Genomic DNA, 22,234 nt, shown 5'->3' with positions numbered 1-22,234 from the left:
TAACTATTTTATTTTATCATCGTGAGTAGTTTTACTTCTTCAACAGGCCATTTGGAACAAATGGATTTTAATAAATTTGTTTTTGTTCTAATTTGTATTTTTATAGAAAAAAGGCAATTTTTAAATATTTGGATTTGTTTACTTTCTTAAGCTGCCAACTAACTTAGAGTCACTGGAAATGTTAGTTTTCCAAATTTGTAGGTGACAGAATCAGGCCTGTTTTACTAGGTACTCCCTATGTCCCTTTTCAAAACAATTTCCATTGACCTTAATAAAATAAGTAAGTGGTAAAAAAATAAGGAAATAAAATAAGTAAATGGTATGCATGAAGATTAATAGATTGGTAATGAAGTGATAGAAATCATATTAATTTGTAAATACTTTAAATATTTAAATAGCATTTTAAATAATATAAATAATATTTTATTATAAGAGTAATATTTATGTTAGAGATTTTAAATGAAGAATATAAAAAATTAAAAAAATTTCATCTTTCAGCATTAATTTCAATTTTTGATATGTTTTCTAGTGCCTTTCTCTAATATATATATGCTAACACATATATGTATGAGCACACTATGCCTGCTTTAAGTAAAATTGGAATCAAATTATAAGTACAGTTTTGCGTATAATTTGTTTCATTTTATTCAAAATTTTCCCAGCTCATTAAATATACTACAGAAGCTGGATAATGTTTCATCATATAATAATTTGTTTCAGTAATACCCAATTTTTTTTTGACCACTTCATTTTTCACAATTGCAGCAAAGAGTAACCTTGTAGTTCACTAGCTATATACCTCTTTATTTCCGCAGAGGTGAAATTATAAATGTTAATTCCATTCAACAAAGAATAATTTTCTTTTACATAGTTTGGTTTTTATGTTCTTTTTTTTAAATATTACAGTGTATAGTCTGACTCATCTTTCATTCTTATCTTCAACAAATTGCTAAATCACTTATCAATTTGCAGGAAGATATTGCATGGGTTGCACTTGTGAAGTTATTTGATCCTGTGAAATCTCCCAGATGTTATGCTATTATTGCCCTGAAGAAGCAGCAATGATTTCAGTTGAAGCAAGGTATTAGATGTATCTGTGGAGCCTATCGCTAATTTTGCTCTTCTGAACATTTGTGTTGTGTTATGTAAATATTTGAAAAACATTGCTCTATATTTTAAATAAACAATAAAATACTAGCTAACAACAGAATATCATAATCTATTTTTCCATTGTCAAAGCATACATTAATAAAATAAGAACTCATGGAAATCTTAAAAAAGGATTGACCCACATTCCTGAATTAGTACATCAGTAGGACATTGTAATCTGACATTTGTTTTCTGTTCTATATTTGAGACTTTAGATATTTGCTGCATACCACATTTTGACTTTTACTGACTTAAAAACTTTTATTGACAGGAATGGTAGAGGTGTGTATATAATAAAATTAGTTGGTGCAGAAGATCTTTTGCATTTTTCTCCAGATTTTAGAAGAATTTTCCATGTTATCCAGAGGAGAAAATCCACATTTAAAGGGGTAAAAAACACTCAGGAACCAGGCAGACATAAAAAGTGCTTACTAGGTGTGTTTTAATCTAAGTTACATGACGAAATATTTTGTGCCCTTAAAGGAATATACATCTTGTGAGATCATCACTTTCAGGATTCTTGAAGCTGTTTATCTTACTAAAATCAAGGGCTGGATTGCACTTAATGGAATTACCTTGTGCTCTGTAGAAAGCCAGTCTGAGAAAAGCAGGAGTGAAGGAAAGAAGGCCTGTGCTGAGCATGGTATGGTGCAGCTTCCTTTCATCTGCAGAAATCTTGAGGTTTCTAATATAGAGGTGGACACAGAAGAGATGGACAGTTGGGGAAAAGCTTCCTTGATGCTCAGCAAAAGACTATGAAAATTCTTCCAGCAGAAGAAGTAGCTACTCTCTTAAATTTTAGAGTCTATCCGCAGATGAAAAGAGTAACTTTTGCTTTAGGTTGTGATACTAAGTTTGCAGCCAGTATATATGTGAATGATCAGGTACTTTATATATCTAGCACAATACTGGGGATATTAACCATTTTTAAGCTTATTATGGAAAATTTCAAATGTGTTCAGAAGTGAAGAATCCAATGAATCCCCATGTACTCATCACAAACTTCAGTAATTATCAACTTTTTACCAGTCTTCTTTCATCTATACAGTTACAAGCAAGCATGCACACACTCATATTTGCCACCCCAGGCCCCACTCGCAGATATGTCAAATTTTGAACTTTTCCCCTGATGACCAAATATTTATATAACATTATTTTCTCCTTATAATAAAGAAAAAAAAACTTCATATATGTAAAGCCCTGTTTAGTATAGAGAAGTGAATTCCAGCTCTTTCAAAACCAAGAGAACTTTTTAGTAACTTCCCCGGGTCTTAAAACGTTGTTAGAAAGTACATTTACCAATTAATACTTTCTGTTTTTATTAGAGACATTTGTGTGACTCAAGCTAATCCACATGAGATAACCTGTATGATCACACTGAGATGATAATATTTCAGCAAAAAAACAAAGAAATATAATATTTTGATAGGACTGTGGCTTTATAAGTATCAATCCCCATTGCAGTGTGTGTAGACTCCCATCTCATAAAAACTGCTGTTGGAGAACTCATTTACAGTTGAGCTAAGGATTGCGGGGTACTGGCAGGAGCATAAGTCATGACAGTTACATTCTAACTGGGCTACAGCAAGACTCTTAATATGGCTGAGCCTCATTTGTAAAGTGGGGTTTCACTTTGGAAACATTTAGTTTTCATTTTGGAAACATTTAGTGAATGATTATCATGTGTCAGAGGTTATGCTCAGTTCTGGCAGCATGGAGGTAAACAAGACATGCCCCTGTTCTTAAAGAGCTCACAGTCTAGTGAGGAAGACAACAAAATTACTAATTACTATAATCAGTACTGTAATTATTGCATAGGGCAGAGAGGGTCAGGACATAGGATCCTTTATGGTATCTTCAAAGGTAGACTTCGGGGACAGATAGACTCAGTAATATTAGTAGAATAGTTTAGATTCATGTGAGTTAAATTGTTGTGTGTCCTTGTGTAAGCCACTTTAGTATTCAGTATGCCTCAGTTTCTCATCTGTAAAAGAAACACAAGAATATAATTTATTTACAAGGTTGTTATGAGGATTAAAGGAATAAATTTGTTTTTGAACTCCCCCAAAATATCCCCAATTTGTTAATAAAGCAAAATTAAGTTTATTAGAACTCTCTGTAGTAATAAAGGATTCTGCCTTGACAGTTTCTGAAGGTACTCTTACATTGAGAACTGCAACCATCTGCATTAATCTGACAGAGCTAAGGGGTCTAAGAACTGAGACCACCTATACCAACATGATTTGTTTGTTAAAGAAAAACTTTCAGAGGGGGAGACGAACTCTGAGACTGTGGGCTCTGAGAAACAAAGTGAGGGTCTTGGAGGGGAGGGGAGTGGGGGGTTAGGTGAGCCTGGTGGTAGGTATGAAGGAGGGCACGTATTGCATGGAGCACTGGGTGTGGTGCATAAACAATGAATCTTGGAACACTGAAAAATAAAATTAAAAAAAAAAAAGAAAAGAAAAACTTTGCCCAGGAAAGTTAGGACTGTTAAGACAATAAATAACTTCATTGTTTCAGGAAAAACTCATATATTAATTTATCTTGGACAATCCACTCACCCTGGCAAAAAGCTCACTTATCAAGTAACAGTTTGCTTACCAAGACTGGCTTCAAGACCTTTCCCTTGCTAGAGATACCAATCATAAAACTATTGTCATGAACTTTTCCAAACTGTGGTCTGGTCCCCACCTGAAAAGAGCCACCTTTTTAAACCACTTGAGCCCAGACTTTACAATCCTGTAAATATTGTCTCCTGACAATATAAATTAATAAATTTTAATAAATTTTCAAAAAATGGAAATTATAGCTTCTGACCCACAATGCACTTAAGCTTAAAAAAATTGTTTTAAATCTAAGTAGAAAATTCCCATATGCTTTAAACTTAAGAATTATACATGTAAACAACTTTTGAGTCTCAGAAGAAATCACAGTGGAAATCAGAAAATATTTTGAGTAATAAAATAACTGAATTATAATAACACTGCGCATCAAAACTTGTGAGATGAGCTAAACCGTAACATAAGAAAACATTAGCTTTGAAACATATTAGAGAAGGAAGAGACTAAAAATCAAAATATTGTTAGTGAAAGAAATACACAGAGACGATTAACACCTTCAAAAGTTGGTTCTTAGATAACTAATAAAACTCATACAACTCTGGCAAGATTAATCATTAAAAAGATAAACATACAAATAATCAGTATCAGGAGTATAAAAGGGAACATGCCGGGTTGCCTGGGTGGCTCAGTGGGTTAAGCCTCTGCTTTTGGCTCAGGTCATGATCTCAGGGTTCTGGGATCAAGCCCCACATTGGGCTCTCTGCTCAGCAGGGAGCCTGCTCTGCGCCCCCCCCACCTACTGCTCTGCCTCCTTGTGATCTCTCTCTCTCTCTCTCTGTTAAATAAATAAATAAAATCTTTAAAAACATAAAAATTTAAAAAAGGGAGCATGCCAAGAAATTTGCCAATACATTTATGACAATAAATGCATGAAATGGAAAAAGTTTTCAAAGAAACACAGTATGCCAAAACAGCCTCAAGAAGGAAAATAAAATATGAATATTCATACAACTATTAAATTGAATCTGCAACTAATCTTTTATTAATTTCCCACATCTCAATAAAAGTACTTTGTAGATGTGGCACAAAATTCAGTCAACCACTGTCTGTTTGCAATACTATGACTAAGACTATTCTAGACACTATAGATTGGGAGAAAGATTCATAGAACTAGACTGTGACAGTTCCTAATCTTGAGGAGTTTATAATATATTCATTAAAACACATATAAGAGGCATATGGAAGAGTTAAGATTTAGATAATGATATTTGGGAAGGAAAAAAAGTATGTACACAAACACATAGTCCTTTACTCTGAACTACCTTTGTCCTAAACTGTTCGCTTCTGTTCCATTCTCCTCCTTAATTATGGGTTCCTTTAGGTTGTTTCTAAATGTAGTCAGTAGAAGGGCTTATTTTCAGGTAGGAGGACTGTTTAAGAAATAATCCGCTATGTGAAATATGTGCTTTGCTAACCTGTGACCAAAGGAACTGAAAGTCTCCAAACCTCCCCAGATGGTTTGTACTTGGCCAGTGATGCTACTGGCTGCATGTACGGGGATTTATTAGTTGGTGTATTTATCTCAATGGATTGCCTCATTAAGTTTGCAGATGTTCTGTCAGTGGAAGACCTTTAAAAAATTATTCTGTTTTTATTAGAGTTTTCCAATGGACAATCCAGAATAAGAGAGTTAACACATTTCAGCACAGAACAAAGTAGCATGTATTTAAATCTCATGGGAGGAGAAGCCTTTAACTTGTACTCAGACAGTTATGATTGAACATGTTGAATTTGAGAAAAAAAAAAGTATACAAATTCCAATCTAAAATTCACCATTTGGTCAACATGGGACTTGGTGTGCATTAGCTAATCATGTTGAACTAAGTGCACATATATTCTGAATTAGCTCCCCTCTCGGGAAAGTATCCAGTCTTCTATTACTGCTACAACTCTTTAAGCAAAAGACTCAACGATGGTTTTCCATCAAGCAAAGTATACTCAAATAATGTGTTTCAGGGGAAAGATAAAACAATTCCAGATACCATTTGATTATAACAACAAACATCTCTGCATTCTGGTGACTTCAGAATATTTCTACTTTTAATAGACAGTAGCTGCAGGTAAACCTCTATGAATAAAGGCATACAAAGAGACTTTAAATCATGAAAAAATTAAGTGTTGTATTTCTACTTTAACTTAGAAGAACAGAACTAAAAATAATATTGAAGGCAAAGAGATTTACTTTTAACATATATTGGAATGCGAAGTATCTTTCTGTGTATATAAATTGTTCCCTTTAAAGGCTCTAAAACTATTCACATTACCAGTTTCTGCTAGGTTCGAGAAGCCATCCCTGAAGTGCCCATTACACTGTACTGAGAAATGATATTTAGACTTTTTGAGGGTCAACATTTAGAGTGTAGATATTGAAACTACTGCAAGGTAAATTATTTTCTTAGTTAACTTTGCTCTCATTGATAGCAAATACTGTTGTTTGTCTTGAATATAAACAGATTTGAAATTCTTTTAAAATATGCTTCATATTTTAGATCTTTAGCACAGTTTTGATATCTACTTTTGTTGATGAGATTATTGGTAATGTTTTCATTCTAATAAATTGGTTGCAATTTATTAGAGAATTGCTTAGAGAAGAAAGGATTTCATTAAAATTTTTGCTGTTAATAGCATAATTTCTACCTTTAAGATTAATGAAACCATAGAAAGTTCAACCAAGATCTCCTTAACCATTCTTTTATTATAAAAATTAAAACAAAATCTCATGGAGTTTTGTTAAGTAAATAGAGCAGTGTTACAGAGCCTTAGGTCATAGGTGTCTCGTGGAGTGACATTGTATACACATTTATGTCTTGATTTTTAGATTCCAACCTCTCTATTGTAGAGAGATGCAAATGCATAAGGAGGATAGGATAGCTGTTTGTTGGCCAGATGAGAAGTGCCATCTTTGAAAGATAGGAAACAGAAGACCGAATTTCTGTAGCTTTCAAAGAACAGAGTATGTGTGTTTTCATCAAGTAAGACATTAGAAAATCCAACAAAACTTCATTGAACATCTTTAGAACAACAGAGTAGTTCAATAACATGCATTAGGGATATAGATCTTTAATAATCATAACCGTAGTATACATCCACGGAGCAAGCAATAATACTTCAGAATGGTTCACCCATTCCTCATTCACTCTAGGAATTATTATCCTGAAAGCATAGTGATTTTTTTTTAAGATTTCATTTATTTATTTGACAGACACGAAGAGAGGGAACACAAGCGAGAGGACTGTGAGAGGGATAAACAGGCTTCCTGCTGAGCAAGGAGCTCAACTCAGGACCCTGGGATCATGACCTGAGCCGAAGGCAGACGCTTAGCTGACTGAGCCACCCAGGTGCCCCAAACATAGTTATTTGAATGCCCAATGTCTGTTTAAAGACCACCCTTTTGTTTTTTACTTTTGTCTTTTACTTTTGTCTACCTTTGTGGTCTCCAAGTTTTTTGTGAGCCAAAGAATTAAGGTCTAGTACTATATTGAAGCATACAATATAAATATACTATATTGAAGCATACAAATAAAGCAAATAGAAAAAAAATATGTAGATATGTTTTCTATAAAAATGTGTTCTCGGGGTGCCTGGGTGGCTCAGTGGGTTAAAGCCTCTGCCTTCGGCTCGGGTCATGATCCCAGGATCCTGGGATCGAGCCCCACATGGGGCTCTTTGCTCAGCAGGGAGCCTGCTTCCTCCTCTCTCTCTGCCTGCCTCTCTGCCTACTTGTGATCTCTGTCAAATAAATAAATAAAATATTTTTTTTTAAATGTGTTCTCATAGGAAATATAAGAGCTATTTCAGCTCACTGTTTGCAGGTTTAATAAAATAATTCAATAATAAGAACCGATTGACATTCGAAATAAGGTATTCATTTTTACCAGTTTGGGTACTATATCTCATACTTAGTTTTTATTGTCTCATAAGTATATGATAAGGTATAATAAGAACTTTGTAATTTAAAATTAAAAGTTACATTGTGAGGCCACTTTTGAAAGACTTGAACACAAATAATAGTGGTTAATTATAAGTTAGGAAGATCTGGGACACCTGGTTGGCTCAGTTGGTTAAGCATCTGCCTCCAGCCCAGGTCATGATCCCAAGGTCCTGGAATTGAGTCCCACATGAGGCTCCTTGTTCAGCGGGGAGCCCGCTTCTCCTTCTGCCTGCCCCACTCTCTCACTCTGACAAATAAATAAATAAAATCTTTTAAAAAAATGTTAGGAAGATCAATGAAAATCAATAGGTTTCCTGCCGAAGACATTAATTTTTTTTTAAAGATTTTATTTATTTATTTGACAGACAGAGATTTCAAGTAGGCAGAGAGGCAGGCAGAGGGAGAGAGAGGAGGAAGCAGGCTCCCCGCTGAGCAGAGAACCCGATGCGGGGCTCGATCCCAGGACCCTGGGATCATGACCTGAGCCGAAGGCAGAGGGTTTAACCCACTGAGCCACCCAGGCGGCCCCATAACTTTACTTTTTTTAATTAAATCTTAATTAATTACTAAGAACAAACCTAAAGACAATTGCTGATTATTAAATACCAAAACCCTGGCATTTTACATATCATATATAAAAGGGTCATGAAAAGAATCAGAGAAGGGATTTTATAAAGAGATCTGTTTATAAATGAAATTTTGAAAGTAGCCATCCAAGCGGATGTGCACACATCATAATGTTAAGGCAATAACTTCCCAAAAGCCGGTGAAAACAGAGCAATGAATAAAGACTTCAATGTAAGAGTTACAGGGTGTATTTCTTAGTGACCAATACTGATCTTTCTGACCCCCAGAGTGATTAAAAAAAAAAAAATTGGAGTCCACTCCATGATGTACTTCCCTGTCCAAAGATTAGTTACCAGCTATAGATAATATATGGAAAGCAAAGATTAAGCAGGAAATTTCCTTCATTCCTTATTTTTCTCAGGTAAACCAAGCTTAGAGCTTATTACTCAAAAATGCAATCCATGAACCAACAGCATCAGCATCACCTGGGAGCTTCTTATAATACAAGACCTCAGTCCCTACCTCAAATCTACTCAGTTAGAATGGGCATCTTAAGGGAATCTCCAAGCGTTTATCATTTAATAAGTCAGTCTTAAAATGGTTCCTCTGAGATAGTTTTATGCCCAAGAACATGGAATACCCTGCCAGGCCCTGTAGTGTCTACTGCATTCCATCCCAGGGCTCAGGATAATGCAAATCCTAAGGGTACTCACAACCTTGCCCTAAATGGACCTCCATCTTGGCTCATGCTCAAGAGGTCTGTATCTAAGAAGGTTAGATCCCCCTTTCTTCAGTCACTGCCGAAGAATAAATACAAAGGAAACCAGATTTTCACAACCCCCCCCCCCCCTGCCTTTAGCTAACGTTCTTTAACAGGCATTACTCCAAGAGGGCTTGTTAATAAATTTTGGGTTTTGAGTTGTGGGTTTTTTGCAACCACTTTTCTTTTAATAGTTGTGTCTTTTAATTGCAATGTAAAAGATTTAATGTGGAAGTAAATTTTAAGAATGTGAAAATATTCTGTATTTTATCTATATATCTCTCAAAACTCTAACTTCTAAAAAATTTATATAGCAACTATGAACAGCTCTTCAAAAGGCCATTATATCTTTTGGTGGACATTCCACACCCTGTGTTCTGCTTCTCCTGTTTATCTCTGATTATGGTATCTTTTCACCCATGAGATCTTTTCATATTAATAAAGATAGCAAACCTTTGGGATTGAAATTTGCACAGAATTTAAGAAAGTCAAGATACAGTGAATCTATTGAGGCAAACAAGTCAGGTTTTTGGGCTGAAGTTCAAGTTGCTTTAACACACAAGCTGTCATTTTTACAAATCCATGAAAAATGAGTGAGGAATCTGGCTCTTAAATAATTTGGTCATGCCATTTAAAGCTCTTTACTTTTTTCTTTTATTGTTAAAGAGAAGTGAAGAAAATATACTTAAATTTCTCATATTCCCACGATCAAGTAGTTATTTTCAGTTGGTCCAAATGCATACATTGTATTTCCCTTAGTAGTCAACATACCCTTCTGTATTTTGCCTCTTTTACCTAATATTATATAAGAAGCATTTTCCCATGATTCTACACTGCCTTCATAATGATCATTTTTAATGATTTCATAAAAGTCCATCTTAATGAGATATATTCTGTTTACCCATTATTTTATTGTTAGACCTTTAGGTTGTTTCTAGCTTCTTGAATAGTCTCCAGCCTAGATATTTGTACATAAAATACAAGGAAGCATAGGCAAGCAATCTGTGAATGACTTGACAAATCAATTAACAAGTCTTCGGGGTGTCTGGGTGGCTCAGTGAGTTAAAACCTCTGCCTTCAGCTCAGGTCATGATCCCAGGGTCCTGGGATCGAGCCCTGCGTCGGGCTCTCTGCTCCGCGGGGACCCTGCTTCCTCCTCTCTCTCTCTTTGCCTGCTTCTCTGCCTACTTGTGATCTCTGTCTGTCAAAAAATAAATCTTAAAAAAAAATAAGATAACAAGTCTTCTACATAAATGTGCCGGTAAACTTAATTCAAACATACCCTCCAAAAATGCACAAATGGCTAGTCACGAAATAAAAAGATACAAAGAACTTTCTTATGTACTACAGATGATTTTTTAAAATAATCTTAATTTATTCTTGGTTGCAAACTTTTTCTCTGGACCAAAGAAACCACCTCCAATCCAGTAAATGCTAACAGCGTATAGTTTAACCGAAAGTATGAACAGACACAGAAGGCCAATTTAAACAGATGTCATAATCAAAAAAATATTTACTCCACTTACATGTATAGTTAATAGATGTCAAAATGGCCAGCTTAACAGGAAGAGAAGAATTCAGTTATAGATTAAGTTGAATCTCCCCAGAAGTTCCATTTTTACTGGCCTCATATTCAGTCCAAAGGTGTTGCATAAGCCCCTTCTTGGCAAGCAGGAATACATCATCAATTTCCTTGACAGTTTTGAAAGTCTACTATTCAAATTGCTCTTTCACCATCCCAGTCTCCATGGAAGGTTCCAATATGTTAACATAATTCCAGATTCACTATTCTCAAATGTGCTGGCCTCTGAGCAGCTCTCTCTGAAGGAGTCTTCTTGAGTGGCCAGATCTGTTTAAAAAATTTTAGAGGTGACTCCAACTTTATATTTCTCTTACATACATACCATTCATAGAGTGTCCTTGGCAACTACTCAATTTTTAAAAGGTTTTTTAAACTCCAAATGACATGATGGGTTAAAATAATAATGCCAAGTAAATATTTATTGAGTGCCTATGCTGTGCTAGGTGCTGTTCTAAGTACTTTATTAACTTATTCAATCCTCATAATAATCCTAAGAGGAAGGGACTGTATTATTTCTGCTGCTGTACTGCAGAGGAAATTCAGATACAAAGAGGTCAAGCAACTTACTCCAAGGAGGAGGATGCAGGAAGAAAGCTATGAAACAGTAAAGGCATGATTCAATTCCTGATGTTCTGGCTTGACAGGCTAACTACCTACCCACTATAGCAACTATCCTACCTCTTGATCATTTGAGGGTCTTCTGTGTTGGTCTTCTTCCATTTTTTCAGTTTCCTCTTGAGAAAAGCAAGATATTGGTGGATGCATAACCCTCTAGACCTCAAGCAGTTGATGATTTCTTGGATGTCCTGCCTCTAAATGGGTAGGTATCATAGTCTGCCAATCAGAACTCTTTTTGCAAATGGCTAGAATATTATTTGGGGGTTTTTCTTAGAAACCTAAAGAATGTTTCAGTACTAAAGTGAAAGAAAATATGTGTGCAACTAAAACGATATGTAAAGTAATTTTGAGTTTTCTGTCTGAAATAATAGATAATTCTTTTGTTTTTTTGTACTAGAAAATTAAAGCTGAGACTTCAAGTCATTTTTCCCAAAATTACCTAGCTAAAACTTGGAGACACTAAAATATAAAGTAAATGAAAAATATGATTAATATTCACTCAATGGCATACTTGAAACAAAGACAAGGTCATTGTCAACATCCTCTCTTCTAACATGTAAATGACTCCTACTTCTTTAGCAGTGACCACCCTCAGCCCACTTTAGTGTTCCTGTTTTTTTAAAAAAGCAAAGGGGCATCTGGGGAGTGCGGTCAGTTAAGCATCCAACTCTTGATTTTGGCTCAGGTCATGGTCTCGGGGTCCTGAGATCAAGCCCCATGGCAGACTGTGCACTTAGCATAAAGTCTGCTTGACATTCTCCCTCCCTCCCCTCTCCCTCTACCTCTCCCCCTTCTCTTGCACATGCATACACATGCTCTCTCTCACACACACAAATAAAATAAATCTTAAAAAATAAAGCAAAGCTAGTCATTAGATTTCCCTAGCTTTTTGACAACCTCCAATTCAAAACTGGATCCCATGGTTTTCAATCCTCTCTATAACAATGCAGTATAGGCCTAAAGCCTGAAAAAAGCTCCTAAAACTCTACTTTATTGAGACAACCTACAGTTCCCCTGGAGTGCATTCCCTCAGCTGCAGTAAGTGAAATAAATCTAAGGTGGACTACGGGGTTTTTTTCCTACTCCTCTTTGGTCAATGGGATGTAACAGTTGTCTAGATTATTTAACTAGATGAAAAGCAGTGCTGAGGTACACTGGAGAGCAATATTTGGGAGAAAACTGACAATTCCATTTTGAATATGTTGAGTGTAGAGTGCCTTTGAGAAATTCAAGCAATGTTAAAGAAGCACTTATGTGTAAGGGTCTATATGGAACAAAGGGAAGCATGAATACAAGTTTAGAAGTTATCAACATATAGATGGAAATTGAAGCTAGGACAAAAAGCACAGGGAAAGAAGAATGGGAAAAGTGGGACTGAATCTTTAATGATGACAGTACGAAGATTCTGTAGAGGAGGATGAAGAACAAAGGAGGCTGAGAAAGCACATTCACAGATAAATTAGAAAGACCAAAGAATATCATCACATGAACCACAGAAGAAGATATTTCAGGGCCTATGGAGTGACCATATGATATTTCAGTGACCTATGGAGTGGTTGAAAGCATTTGAGAATCAAGTAAGAAGAGAATGGAAAATTTTCCTTTGGAGTTCACTGATATTTTTTGTGAGAGGTTTTTCAGAATTCTGATGGAAGGAGAAGCCAGAGATAAAAAGTAAGTATGAGGTAAGCAAAGTGAAAAAAGAAAGGTCTTCCAGAAGAAGGGGCAGTGTGGTAGTACTATGTACAGTGGTTAAAAGAATGGGTTCTGTAGAGAAACTGGTAAGAGTTCAAATTCTAGTTGTGTCCCTCACTAGCTGTGTAACCTTGGTTATGTTACATAACTGATTTGTGGCTCATTTTTTGGTCTGTCAACTGGGTTAGGGTAACAGACCAGTTGGGGTTGTGAGAAAGAATAGATCAATTAACAGAGATCTTTGTAAATAGTAACCTCTCAATAAGGATTAGCAACAATTATTTCAAAAACGTGAGAGAGCATGCTCCTATAAGGGCCTGAAGGTAGATTTGATGTGAACAGTTGAGTACAGAGATAAGATCACAAAGAGGTTTGACAGGATCCTAAATCTAGAAGACTTTGAATGCCATGCTAAAGACGTATGTTTCCTTTCACAGCATAAGGTTTCATTGAGGGAGTTTAAGAAAAGAGTGATGTGATTATATATTTCTATTTTAGAAAAATCACCGTGACTATAGGCTAAAGGATGGATTGGAGTAGCATCTAGCAGGAGGCCGGGACAGCAGTTAGGAGCCCATTTCAGAAACCTAAATGAAAAGTGATAATGCCTGGATTAATGCAGAGGAAGTAGAAATGGAAAATAAAAAATAATGATAATCCAAGGGACAAAATTATCATGTATGTTACTGATTGTGTATCATAAGTGAGGGAGAGAATGAAGTCTAAGATACTCACCCTTCACCTCCCCCCTAGGTTTCTAGTTTGGTTGGCTAGCTGAGTAGTATGGCCACTTACTGAGGGAGAAAGTCTAGGGTTGCTTGGGAATTAGGGGGGTATTGTTCAATTTTGGATATGCTGTCTGTGCAACACCCAAATGATAAAGATATCCAATATGCAACATAGAACCCATAGGATAGTTAGAGCTACCACTAGACTCTGTGTTCTATATCAATATCACCCCCCTTCCTTGCCTTTATATTATAAAGTTTGAGGTTAAGATCCTGATTTAGGGGAAGCCACAACTCTATGTCTCCACTTCCTGCCTTTATTCATTGCCAACTCAGAGCAACCAGATACCTCTTTGCCATTCCAGCAACTGACCAGGGGCCTAGGTGGCATCCATATCATTAGATCCAAAGGACTCTTTCTTTACCATGCTTTGGTATCTGCCATTGTTGAGGATTCTCATCTTTCTTAAACTATAGATGTTGTTCAGCTTCACCACATTCTTTTCTTCTTGCCCATATCTTCTACCAAAGGGTGAACCTGGGCAACCATATTTTATACTTAAGACCGTAGGAGATAGGAGTGAGATTAGAGACCTGGTCGGAGTAGCCTAGATCCCTGATTGTGATCCGGCTCAAAAAGAAGAGTCACTGGGTGTGGTGCATAAACAATGAATTTTGGAACACTGAAAAAAAAATTAAATAAAAAAATAGAAGGGTCAGACTTAACAGATTCTCTCTCAGGAATTTGGCATGGGAGCTAAAAGGTCATGATGTATAAAGAGATTCTGGAGGCAACATTTCATCACGTGAAGCCAAAATTAAGAGGGTCAGAAACTGCAAATGAGCAGAGGAAGAGATCTTGAGAGAGAAGAGATAAAGCCAACACAGAGAGAAACAGGGCATAAGATTTAGGGAGGTAGAGGGGACATCTGACCCCCAAGAACCTGCTTCCCAGAAACCAAAAGAGCCACTTTACTTTAGAGTTTTCTCCCATTATTTGTTCCCTCCCAGCCTTCTTTGCAGACTCTTCTCTATTCATCATTCAAATATTAGTTTTTTCTTTTGAGGGCTCTGTCCTTGGGCCTTTTTCAATCTATATTCTTTCCAAGAAACATGGTCTTGGCTTCCAAAACTGCCTGAATCTGGTGATGCTCACTCAGATGTAATTTCTGGGCTAATTCTCCCTCCTGAATCTCTCTCCTATGCTTTTAGCCATGTTTACCCACCTGCCTGATAGACATTGCCTTTCCCAATGGGTTTTCCCCTAGCACCTCCAAATCAACCTGTCTAAAATTAAACTTTCCTGTCAAAAGCACTTTTCCTCTGATACTCCTTTTCAGTGAAGGGAACTTGCCTCTGAAAACCAAAATCACCCTAGACTTCTCTCTCTCCTTCCAATCCATTTAAACATTAAGTCATTTCCATTCAACCTCTTATGTTTCTCTTCACTGCCTCTCCTCTCCAGTCCCACTACTCTCTAAGTTCAGGGTCTCATAAGTACCCTCCTGGTTTCCTTGGCATCAGTCTCCTACCCCTGCCTTTAACTCTTCTGTGGGCTTCCCATTTTCTTACGGGAGAATCCCAACTCTTCAACATGGACATGGCGTCCAAATCTTCTGTGATGCTCTTCCTGGTTACTTCATCAGCATAATCCTTTGCTGCGCTCCATCTCATCATAGTTTCAGTATTCAGACTTTCTGTGACTCCTGTAATATCTCAAGTGTTGCCTCCATCTGGACTTTGCCCTTACTGATCCCTCCCAGGAAGGCTAACATCCCTTTCTCTTCTGGTCAACACTTTCCTATGTTGTCCTTCAATATTTATGATGTTGCCTCCACATATAAGTCACTGTCTTTTTTGTGATGTCCCAACTTTGTACACATGAATATGACTTTATTGCACTTACCTTTAAAATGTTTGTATTTCCTTTGTCCATCCTAGAAGGGCAGAAAACATATCATTTTTACTGTTTGTCCTATGCCTAGCAGTGAACATGTTCAGAACATGCTGTGGAGAAAAGGGAGGAAATGAATACACTGATCCTCCATGGGAAAAAACTAGCCCCTTCCTCTGAGAGAAAAGAATAATGCCAGGTAAGTGAAGTCATGAAATTTTGTGGTCATAATTAAAAATGCCTACCAAAAATGAAAAAAAAAAGTCCTTTCCTACAGAAGAGCAAGAAAGGGCACCAATCTCTTCCTCAGAAAAGGTAATGTCACCTCAGTAACTGGAAGCAGAAACCTCTAAAAGGTAAGCAGTCTGTTTCCCATAAGGATTACTACTGGGCAAGATGAAGCAGTTTCCCGGACTAAATAGAAACCCTCAAAAATAGAAAGATTTTATATCTACACTCCTACCTTCATGAGATATCGGGGATATGAGGCTGGAATTTGCTCCATTTAGATCCTGATAAACAAAGTGAAAATGGAGCCCATCACAGAGAATGGTCCCTGTACCCTGGCAGACAGAGGCAGGAAAGACTCTGTCACAGCTGATAACGTTGCTAAAGAGTCCATTAGTCCCTAATTAGCTGAGCAGCCCCTGCTGCTGCCCGGCTTGAGGACAGTTTAAATAGGGATGTTTCTTAGTAACAGTCTCTGTTTAGGATATAATAAATGACTCATTCAATCCAGGATAGGAGAGGATCTCGCTGCTCTAGGGTCCCCTGCGCTGCTCTAGGGTCCCCTGCGGCTGAAGTGCTAAAGGAGAGCGCGGGGCTCTAAGTCTATATTCGGGTGTCCCTACACTTTGCCCATGTCTAAACACACGAGCATGTGCCACCACCAGTGTAGGAGTGAAGGAAACGCTACAGCCCAGGAGACACACTAAAATAGCCTGGGGAGGGCACCCTGAAGAAGGCACAGAAGATAGGGAGGGGCCCTTGCAAGAAGGGCTTAAGGGCTTCTGGGGAAAGAAGGAACTGAAAAAGAACTCCTTGCCTGTCCAGATACACTGGCCAATGCAAGCTGAGTATTCTAATCAACAGTGGGAAGCCCTTTTGGCTTCCGCTTTGTGAGAAGGATTGTCTTCCTTGACAATTCGCAGGGGAGCTGGGGATAGGCAATGCCTCATTCCTCCTCATTCCTTGGCCATTCTTCTGCCCCAGGGCTCCAGGCAGAGTGGAGTTGGATGCTTGCTCATGTTTCCTCTGTGATGCAGTCTCTTCCCATTCTAGTTACTGCTTTCTTATTCTCCAGGTGTCCTCATGTGTGTCAGTTCCTGTGGGAGGCATTTGCTGATATTCTGCCCACACCTCCACCACCACCCAAGTGAAGGGTAAGAACATCATCTAGGTCATTCCCACGTATACTTATTAGGGCACAGAGACTGTAAATTGCATGCCTACTTCCTTATCTGCCTAGGGGAACCGAAGTTCCTCAAAGGCAGGAGCCATGTGATACACCTTTGAATCTCTAGATTTGGACCTACAACATTATCTAATCTCACGAGTTTAATAAAGATTTATTGAACCTTTCTTAATAAGATGAAATACAATATATAATGGGGGCTCCTGGGTGACTCAGTGGGTTAAAGCCTCTGCCTTCAGCTCAGGTCATGATCCCAGGGTCCTGGGATCGAGCCCCGCATCGGGCTCTCTGCTCAGCGGGGGCCTGCTTCCCTCTCTCTTTCTCTCTCTCTCTCTAGCTGCCTCTCTGCCTACTTGTGATCTCTCCTCTCTCTGTCAAATAAATAAATAAAAAGAAAGAAATAAGTACAATATATTATGATTATATATAGTATAAGATGAAATAAGGCAGAGCTGGTAGTAATGCAATATTCTAAACTGTAGTAGTAAAGACCCTTGTAATGGAAGACAGCCTAAGTAGTAGGTCTGTGAAATGGGAATACGGAGGACCAATCTGAACCATTTCTGTGCCACAGACCCCTTTGGCTATCTAGAAGTGACTCTGGGCCTCTTCTCAAACATTTTCTTTTGAATAAAAGTGAAATACATAATATGACAAAGGAAACCAATCATATTAAGATCACTGCTAGAAGAATTTTTTTAAGTTATGATTTAATAGTACATGTGTGTTTATTAACTCATTGAATAAAAAGATCACGTAGCAGTTCTAAAACTCTGATTTTTAAGTGACCATAAATATCAACAATATTTGAAGATATCAGCCATATCTGTAATGTGACATGGAAATATCTGTACCTTCTATTGGCAGCAGTTGCGAGTACTACCAGTACTACTGAGGTTTGTTGTCCACATTTATAACTGACAGAAAGCCTAAATTACGATTAGCAGTTAGTGAAAATAAAGAAGAACATTTTCTCCAGAACCAAGATCATGGGTGCCCTGAATTCTATCTGTGGATCCCCTGGGCTCAGCAAACCCCCTGTCTGTGGAACACAGGGATGTAGAACACCTGGAGTAACTACCAGCTCTTTCATCTTCAGAGGAAAGACATCTTCTCAAAGCAGTGCAGGCCTCTACCCACACTCTATAGTGAACAACTGTTTCAGAGGTACTTTGAAGGATATCAATATTCACTTTTTTTAATATAAAATATAACGATTTACAAGACTTACTAGAAAACTGTGATAATGACAGCAGGATGGCATTTGTTTAAAGATAGTTTTATAGATGAATGGCACATCTAGGGAGCTCAGAAATCAGTGCATACCTGTTCAGTCAGTTGACTTTTGACAAAGCTGCCAAAGCAATTCAGTGGGTTTAAATACTTTTTTTCAGCAAGTGTTGCAAACAACTGCATATCAAAATAAAAAAAAATTTTTAAATTAAAAAAAAAAGCTTAACCCTTACCACATATCGCATACAAGTTACTTGAAATGGATCTTTGACCTGAATGTAAAAAAAAACTACTAGAAGAAAACCTAGGAAAAAATATTTGTGACCTTTGGTTAAGGAAAGAGTTCTTAGGCACCAAAAGCATGAACCATAAGTGAAGATTTCACAAATTGGACTTAACAAATTTAAAATGTCTGACCTTCAAAAGACATTGTTAATAGTCCACAGATTGGTGAAAGAAAAAAAAATTAGCAAAGCTCCTACCTGATAAAGAGCTTGTTTGCAGAATACATAAATCAACAAAAAATTCAGTAAAAACAAAGACAAAAGATTTGAACAAATATTTCACAAAGGAATATATACAAATGGCAATGAACATATGCAAAAGTATTCATCTTTAATCGTCAGGAAAATATGAATTAAAAGCACAAGAAGACAGGGAGATAGCACCATATCACCTTTCAAATGATGAAAATTAAAAGGATTGATAATATTGTTAGATCCCCACATAAAACAATGAGAGCTGTGAAGATTGCTCATGCGAATGCAAATACTACAGTTATTTTGGAGAACAGTTTGGCAGATATTTATAAGGTTAAACATGTACTTACCATATGACCCAACGATTCCATTCCTAGATATTTACCCAAGAGAAATGGAAACCTATGTCCACACAGCAGATGTTAATAGTTGCTTTATTCCTGTAGCTGAAAGTCTATCACCAGCAAAATGGGTAAAATTATTGTGATATATTCATATAATGGAATACTTCTCAGCAACAAGCAATGAACTACATGCACGTGCAACAACATGGATGAATTTCAAAAGCATTACACCAAGTGGCTAAGTGAAATAAGACAGACACAACAGATTACATTCTCTATGGTTCCATTGATATGACATTCTAGAAAAGAGACAGAAAACAGATTGATCACTGGTTGCCAGTGGACTGTGGGTAAAGAAAGGGATCATCTACAAAAGGGTATAAGGGAACATTTTGGGGTGATGAAAATGTCCCATATGTTATTTGGATAGTAAATGCATGATTTGTATGTTTGTCAAGTTCATTAAACAGTACTCTTAAAATGGGTGAATATTGCTGCATGTAAATAATTGTATCTCAATAAAACTTGACTTTTTACAAAATTCTAAAGTTTTATCAGAGAGACATTATAAATGATATTTTGTTACTAGAGCTAACTTGTCCTTTCAGAGAATTCAGTCTTAGGATTTTCTCCCAGAAGGAAAGGCATTTGTGCATACTCTGCAGAGAGAAACAGATGCATTGGCTCAGTGTCTTATTGAGTTTGTATGCTATTTGGAAATTGGATTGCTTTGACAAATTACTTGCTGGCCAGGAAGAGCATTAAGGGATTATTTGTCCACTATGATTTCAAATTTTTCCCTAATGATAAAATCATTTGAAATAAAAGGCGGCAGCCAAAGTAGTTTTACTCAGGGAGGTAGTATTTCATATATAGACATGTAAGAAACAATATAAACAGGAAAAGGAGATATACTCTAATTTTTAAATTTTTTAAGTTACTTTAAGTGTTATGAATAACAGCAGCAAACAATTTCAGTCCTAAAAAGCACATATTTTAGCTTCCCTTATAAACGCTTCTCAACTTAAAAGGCTTGAAATTACATATAAATGTGGGTGTTTAAACTTCACTTTGCAATTTGAATCTTTACTTCTCAGGCCACTTTAATACCTTTTTAATGCTGTTTGAGGATACTGTTGGATTATATCAATGTTTTTACTTGTTTATGTGCTCTTAATGTTTTCCTACTGTGCTAGAAGAACATTTTGCTTTAATAGCATTCTGTGTATTTCAAGAATTTCTTTGGAAGTGAGTGATGTGTCTTTCAATAAAGTGAGGAGAAGCTTCAAAATCTTCATAAAAGCAATGTCCTTTGGGGGCGCTTTGGTGGCTCAGTAGGTTAAACCCTCTGCCTTCAGCTCAGGTCATGATCCCAGGGTCCTGGGATCCAGCCTCACATAGGGCTCTCTGCTCAGCAGGGAGCCTGCCTCCTCCTCTCTCTCTGCCTGCCTCTCTGCCTACTTGTGATCTCTGTCTGTCAAATAAATAAATAAAATCTTTAAAAAAAAAAAAAGCAATGTCCTTTGTTTACTTATTAATAGAACAGTAACATTATCTGCCTTATCCAAAATAATTTTTTTCATTCGTAGTTCATAGAATGAAGAACCAACCACCACTTATTTTAAATGAGTTTCTATGTAACTGCCAAAATAAATGAATTAACTTTTACCTTCAGGTCTTGTACTGTTGTCATGTTAGTTGTTTTCATGAACCGGTGATAATTTATTTTATTTTTTTATTCAGTTTTGCCAGAAAGGCCAAACTACCTTCAAATATTTCTCATTTTTTTCCGGAGATATGTTTGATCTCCAAGTTTTTACTGTGTTCACGTGATGTCTGTTGTGTTGTATATCTAGATCTGCTGCTAATAAACTAGCTGCTAGCCACATGGACTTATTTAAATTAGTTAAAATGAAAAGTTGCATTTTTTTGGTCACACTAAACAAATTTCATGTGGTTAATAGCCATATGTGGTTTGTAGCTATCCTATTGGAGGGCACAAATATGTAATATTTCCATCATTGCCATAGTTCTTTTGGTCAGGAGTGGTCTAAATCACGGTCAGGAAACATTTTTCTTAAAGGGCCAAATAGTAAATATTTTAGAATTTATGGCTCAAAAAGCAAAACTGAGGCTGCTATTTAGGTACTTAAATAACCATTTGAAAAATAGATCCACTTAAAGATAGAAGAAGAAAATAAGCATTCTTTATTTGATGGCTGTAGAAAGCAGGCAACAAGCTGGATTTGAACCATTGTTTGCCCACCCCTAGTGCAGACCTTTCAGTCCTTGATTCATTAAGCACACCTTTATTGAGCACATCTATGATTTAAGCACTGGGGTACATATTAAGCGAAGTGTAGTGAACAAGAAAATGTAGTCGCACATCTTATGGAGTTCAGAACATGACAGGAAAAGCACTAACAAAAATTGCACAATTCAGCAATTATAATTTAACAAATAAAATGAAAAACTAAACAGGATGTTATGAAAGGAAGTAACAGAGGACCCTAAACTTGTGTGAAAGATTGACTTGATTCTAAAAACTATAAATTATCTGCAACTAATATTGATCTGTAATATATGGCAACTACTGTTTATTATAGACTTTCTAGTTGACCTGTGTGAGAAAGATGCTATAAAAGATCTAGCAAGTATTTCTAAATGGATTTATGTTTAAATATATGATATTCCTATCTACTGTCTGTTTAATATATGCGAAGTAATTGTACCTCTAAAAATTATATTTGCTAAAATAACATTTATTGATGTTTGACATTTTATTTTCCTCTATTAGAATCTTTTATAAGAGTAAAAGTGTGTAAATTAAATGCTATTTGGTGGCCAGGAAAACTTTTGTGACAAATTAACTACTAAAATGGCTCCAATTTCCTATTGTTTATAATCAAAATTCAAATTGAGGCCTTCATTAAACAAAACAATGCAATGCTGCTTTTAAGTTTTTTTAGAACGTATCATTTTTTCCCCATTTTTGAGAACTCGGTATACAAATCAGCAAAGCAAAATAAAATAAAAATATATGCTATACCATCTTTCCATATATTGGCAGTGTTCCAAGATTTTATTTGGTTTTTCTGAGCTTTTATTGTACTTTGCAGTTGATATAAACGTGGCCTCTTTTATTGTGGTGTCAAGAACTTTATATAAATCTAACTCTTTAACCACCAAGCATGTGAGAGAGCCCTGAGTGAGCAGAAG

At 36.5% G+C, this 22,234-nt stretch overlaps 1 protein-coding gene across 12 annotated transcripts in view; it reads left to right on the top strand.

Moving 5' to 3' along the window:
* METTL25 (methyltransferase like 25) overlaps window positions 1-22,234 on the top strand; it is a 159,239-nt gene that overhangs the window by 122,668 nt on the left and 14,337 nt on the right. For 6 of the 12 annotated variants that reach the window (XR_006819589.1, XR_006819591.1, XR_006819590.1 and 3 more), the window contains 3 exons: window positions 973-1,081; window positions 11,339-15,744; window positions 16,849-16,927. Coding sequence is in view for 1 of the 12 variants with exons in the window: in XM_046011187.1 (XP_045867143.1) it covers window positions 973-1,065 (93 nt within the window). In the remaining 11 variants the exon portion in view is untranslated. Of the gene's footprint in view, window positions 1-972; window positions 1,082-11,338; window positions 17,085-17,826; window positions 20,441-22,234 lie in introns of those variants that run through there. The other 6 variants (XR_006819587.1, XR_006819586.1, XR_006819588.1 and 3 more) reach the window with 6 other exon arrangements.

Source organism: Meles meles, chromosome 7 (assembly GCF_922984935.1).
Source record: "Meles meles chromosome 7, mMelMel3.1 paternal haplotype, whole genome shotgun sequence".
Taxonomy (NCBI): domain Eukaryota; kingdom Metazoa; phylum Chordata; class Mammalia; order Carnivora; family Mustelidae; genus Meles; species Meles meles.
This window is presented reverse-complemented; position numbering and strand designations above follow the sequence as displayed.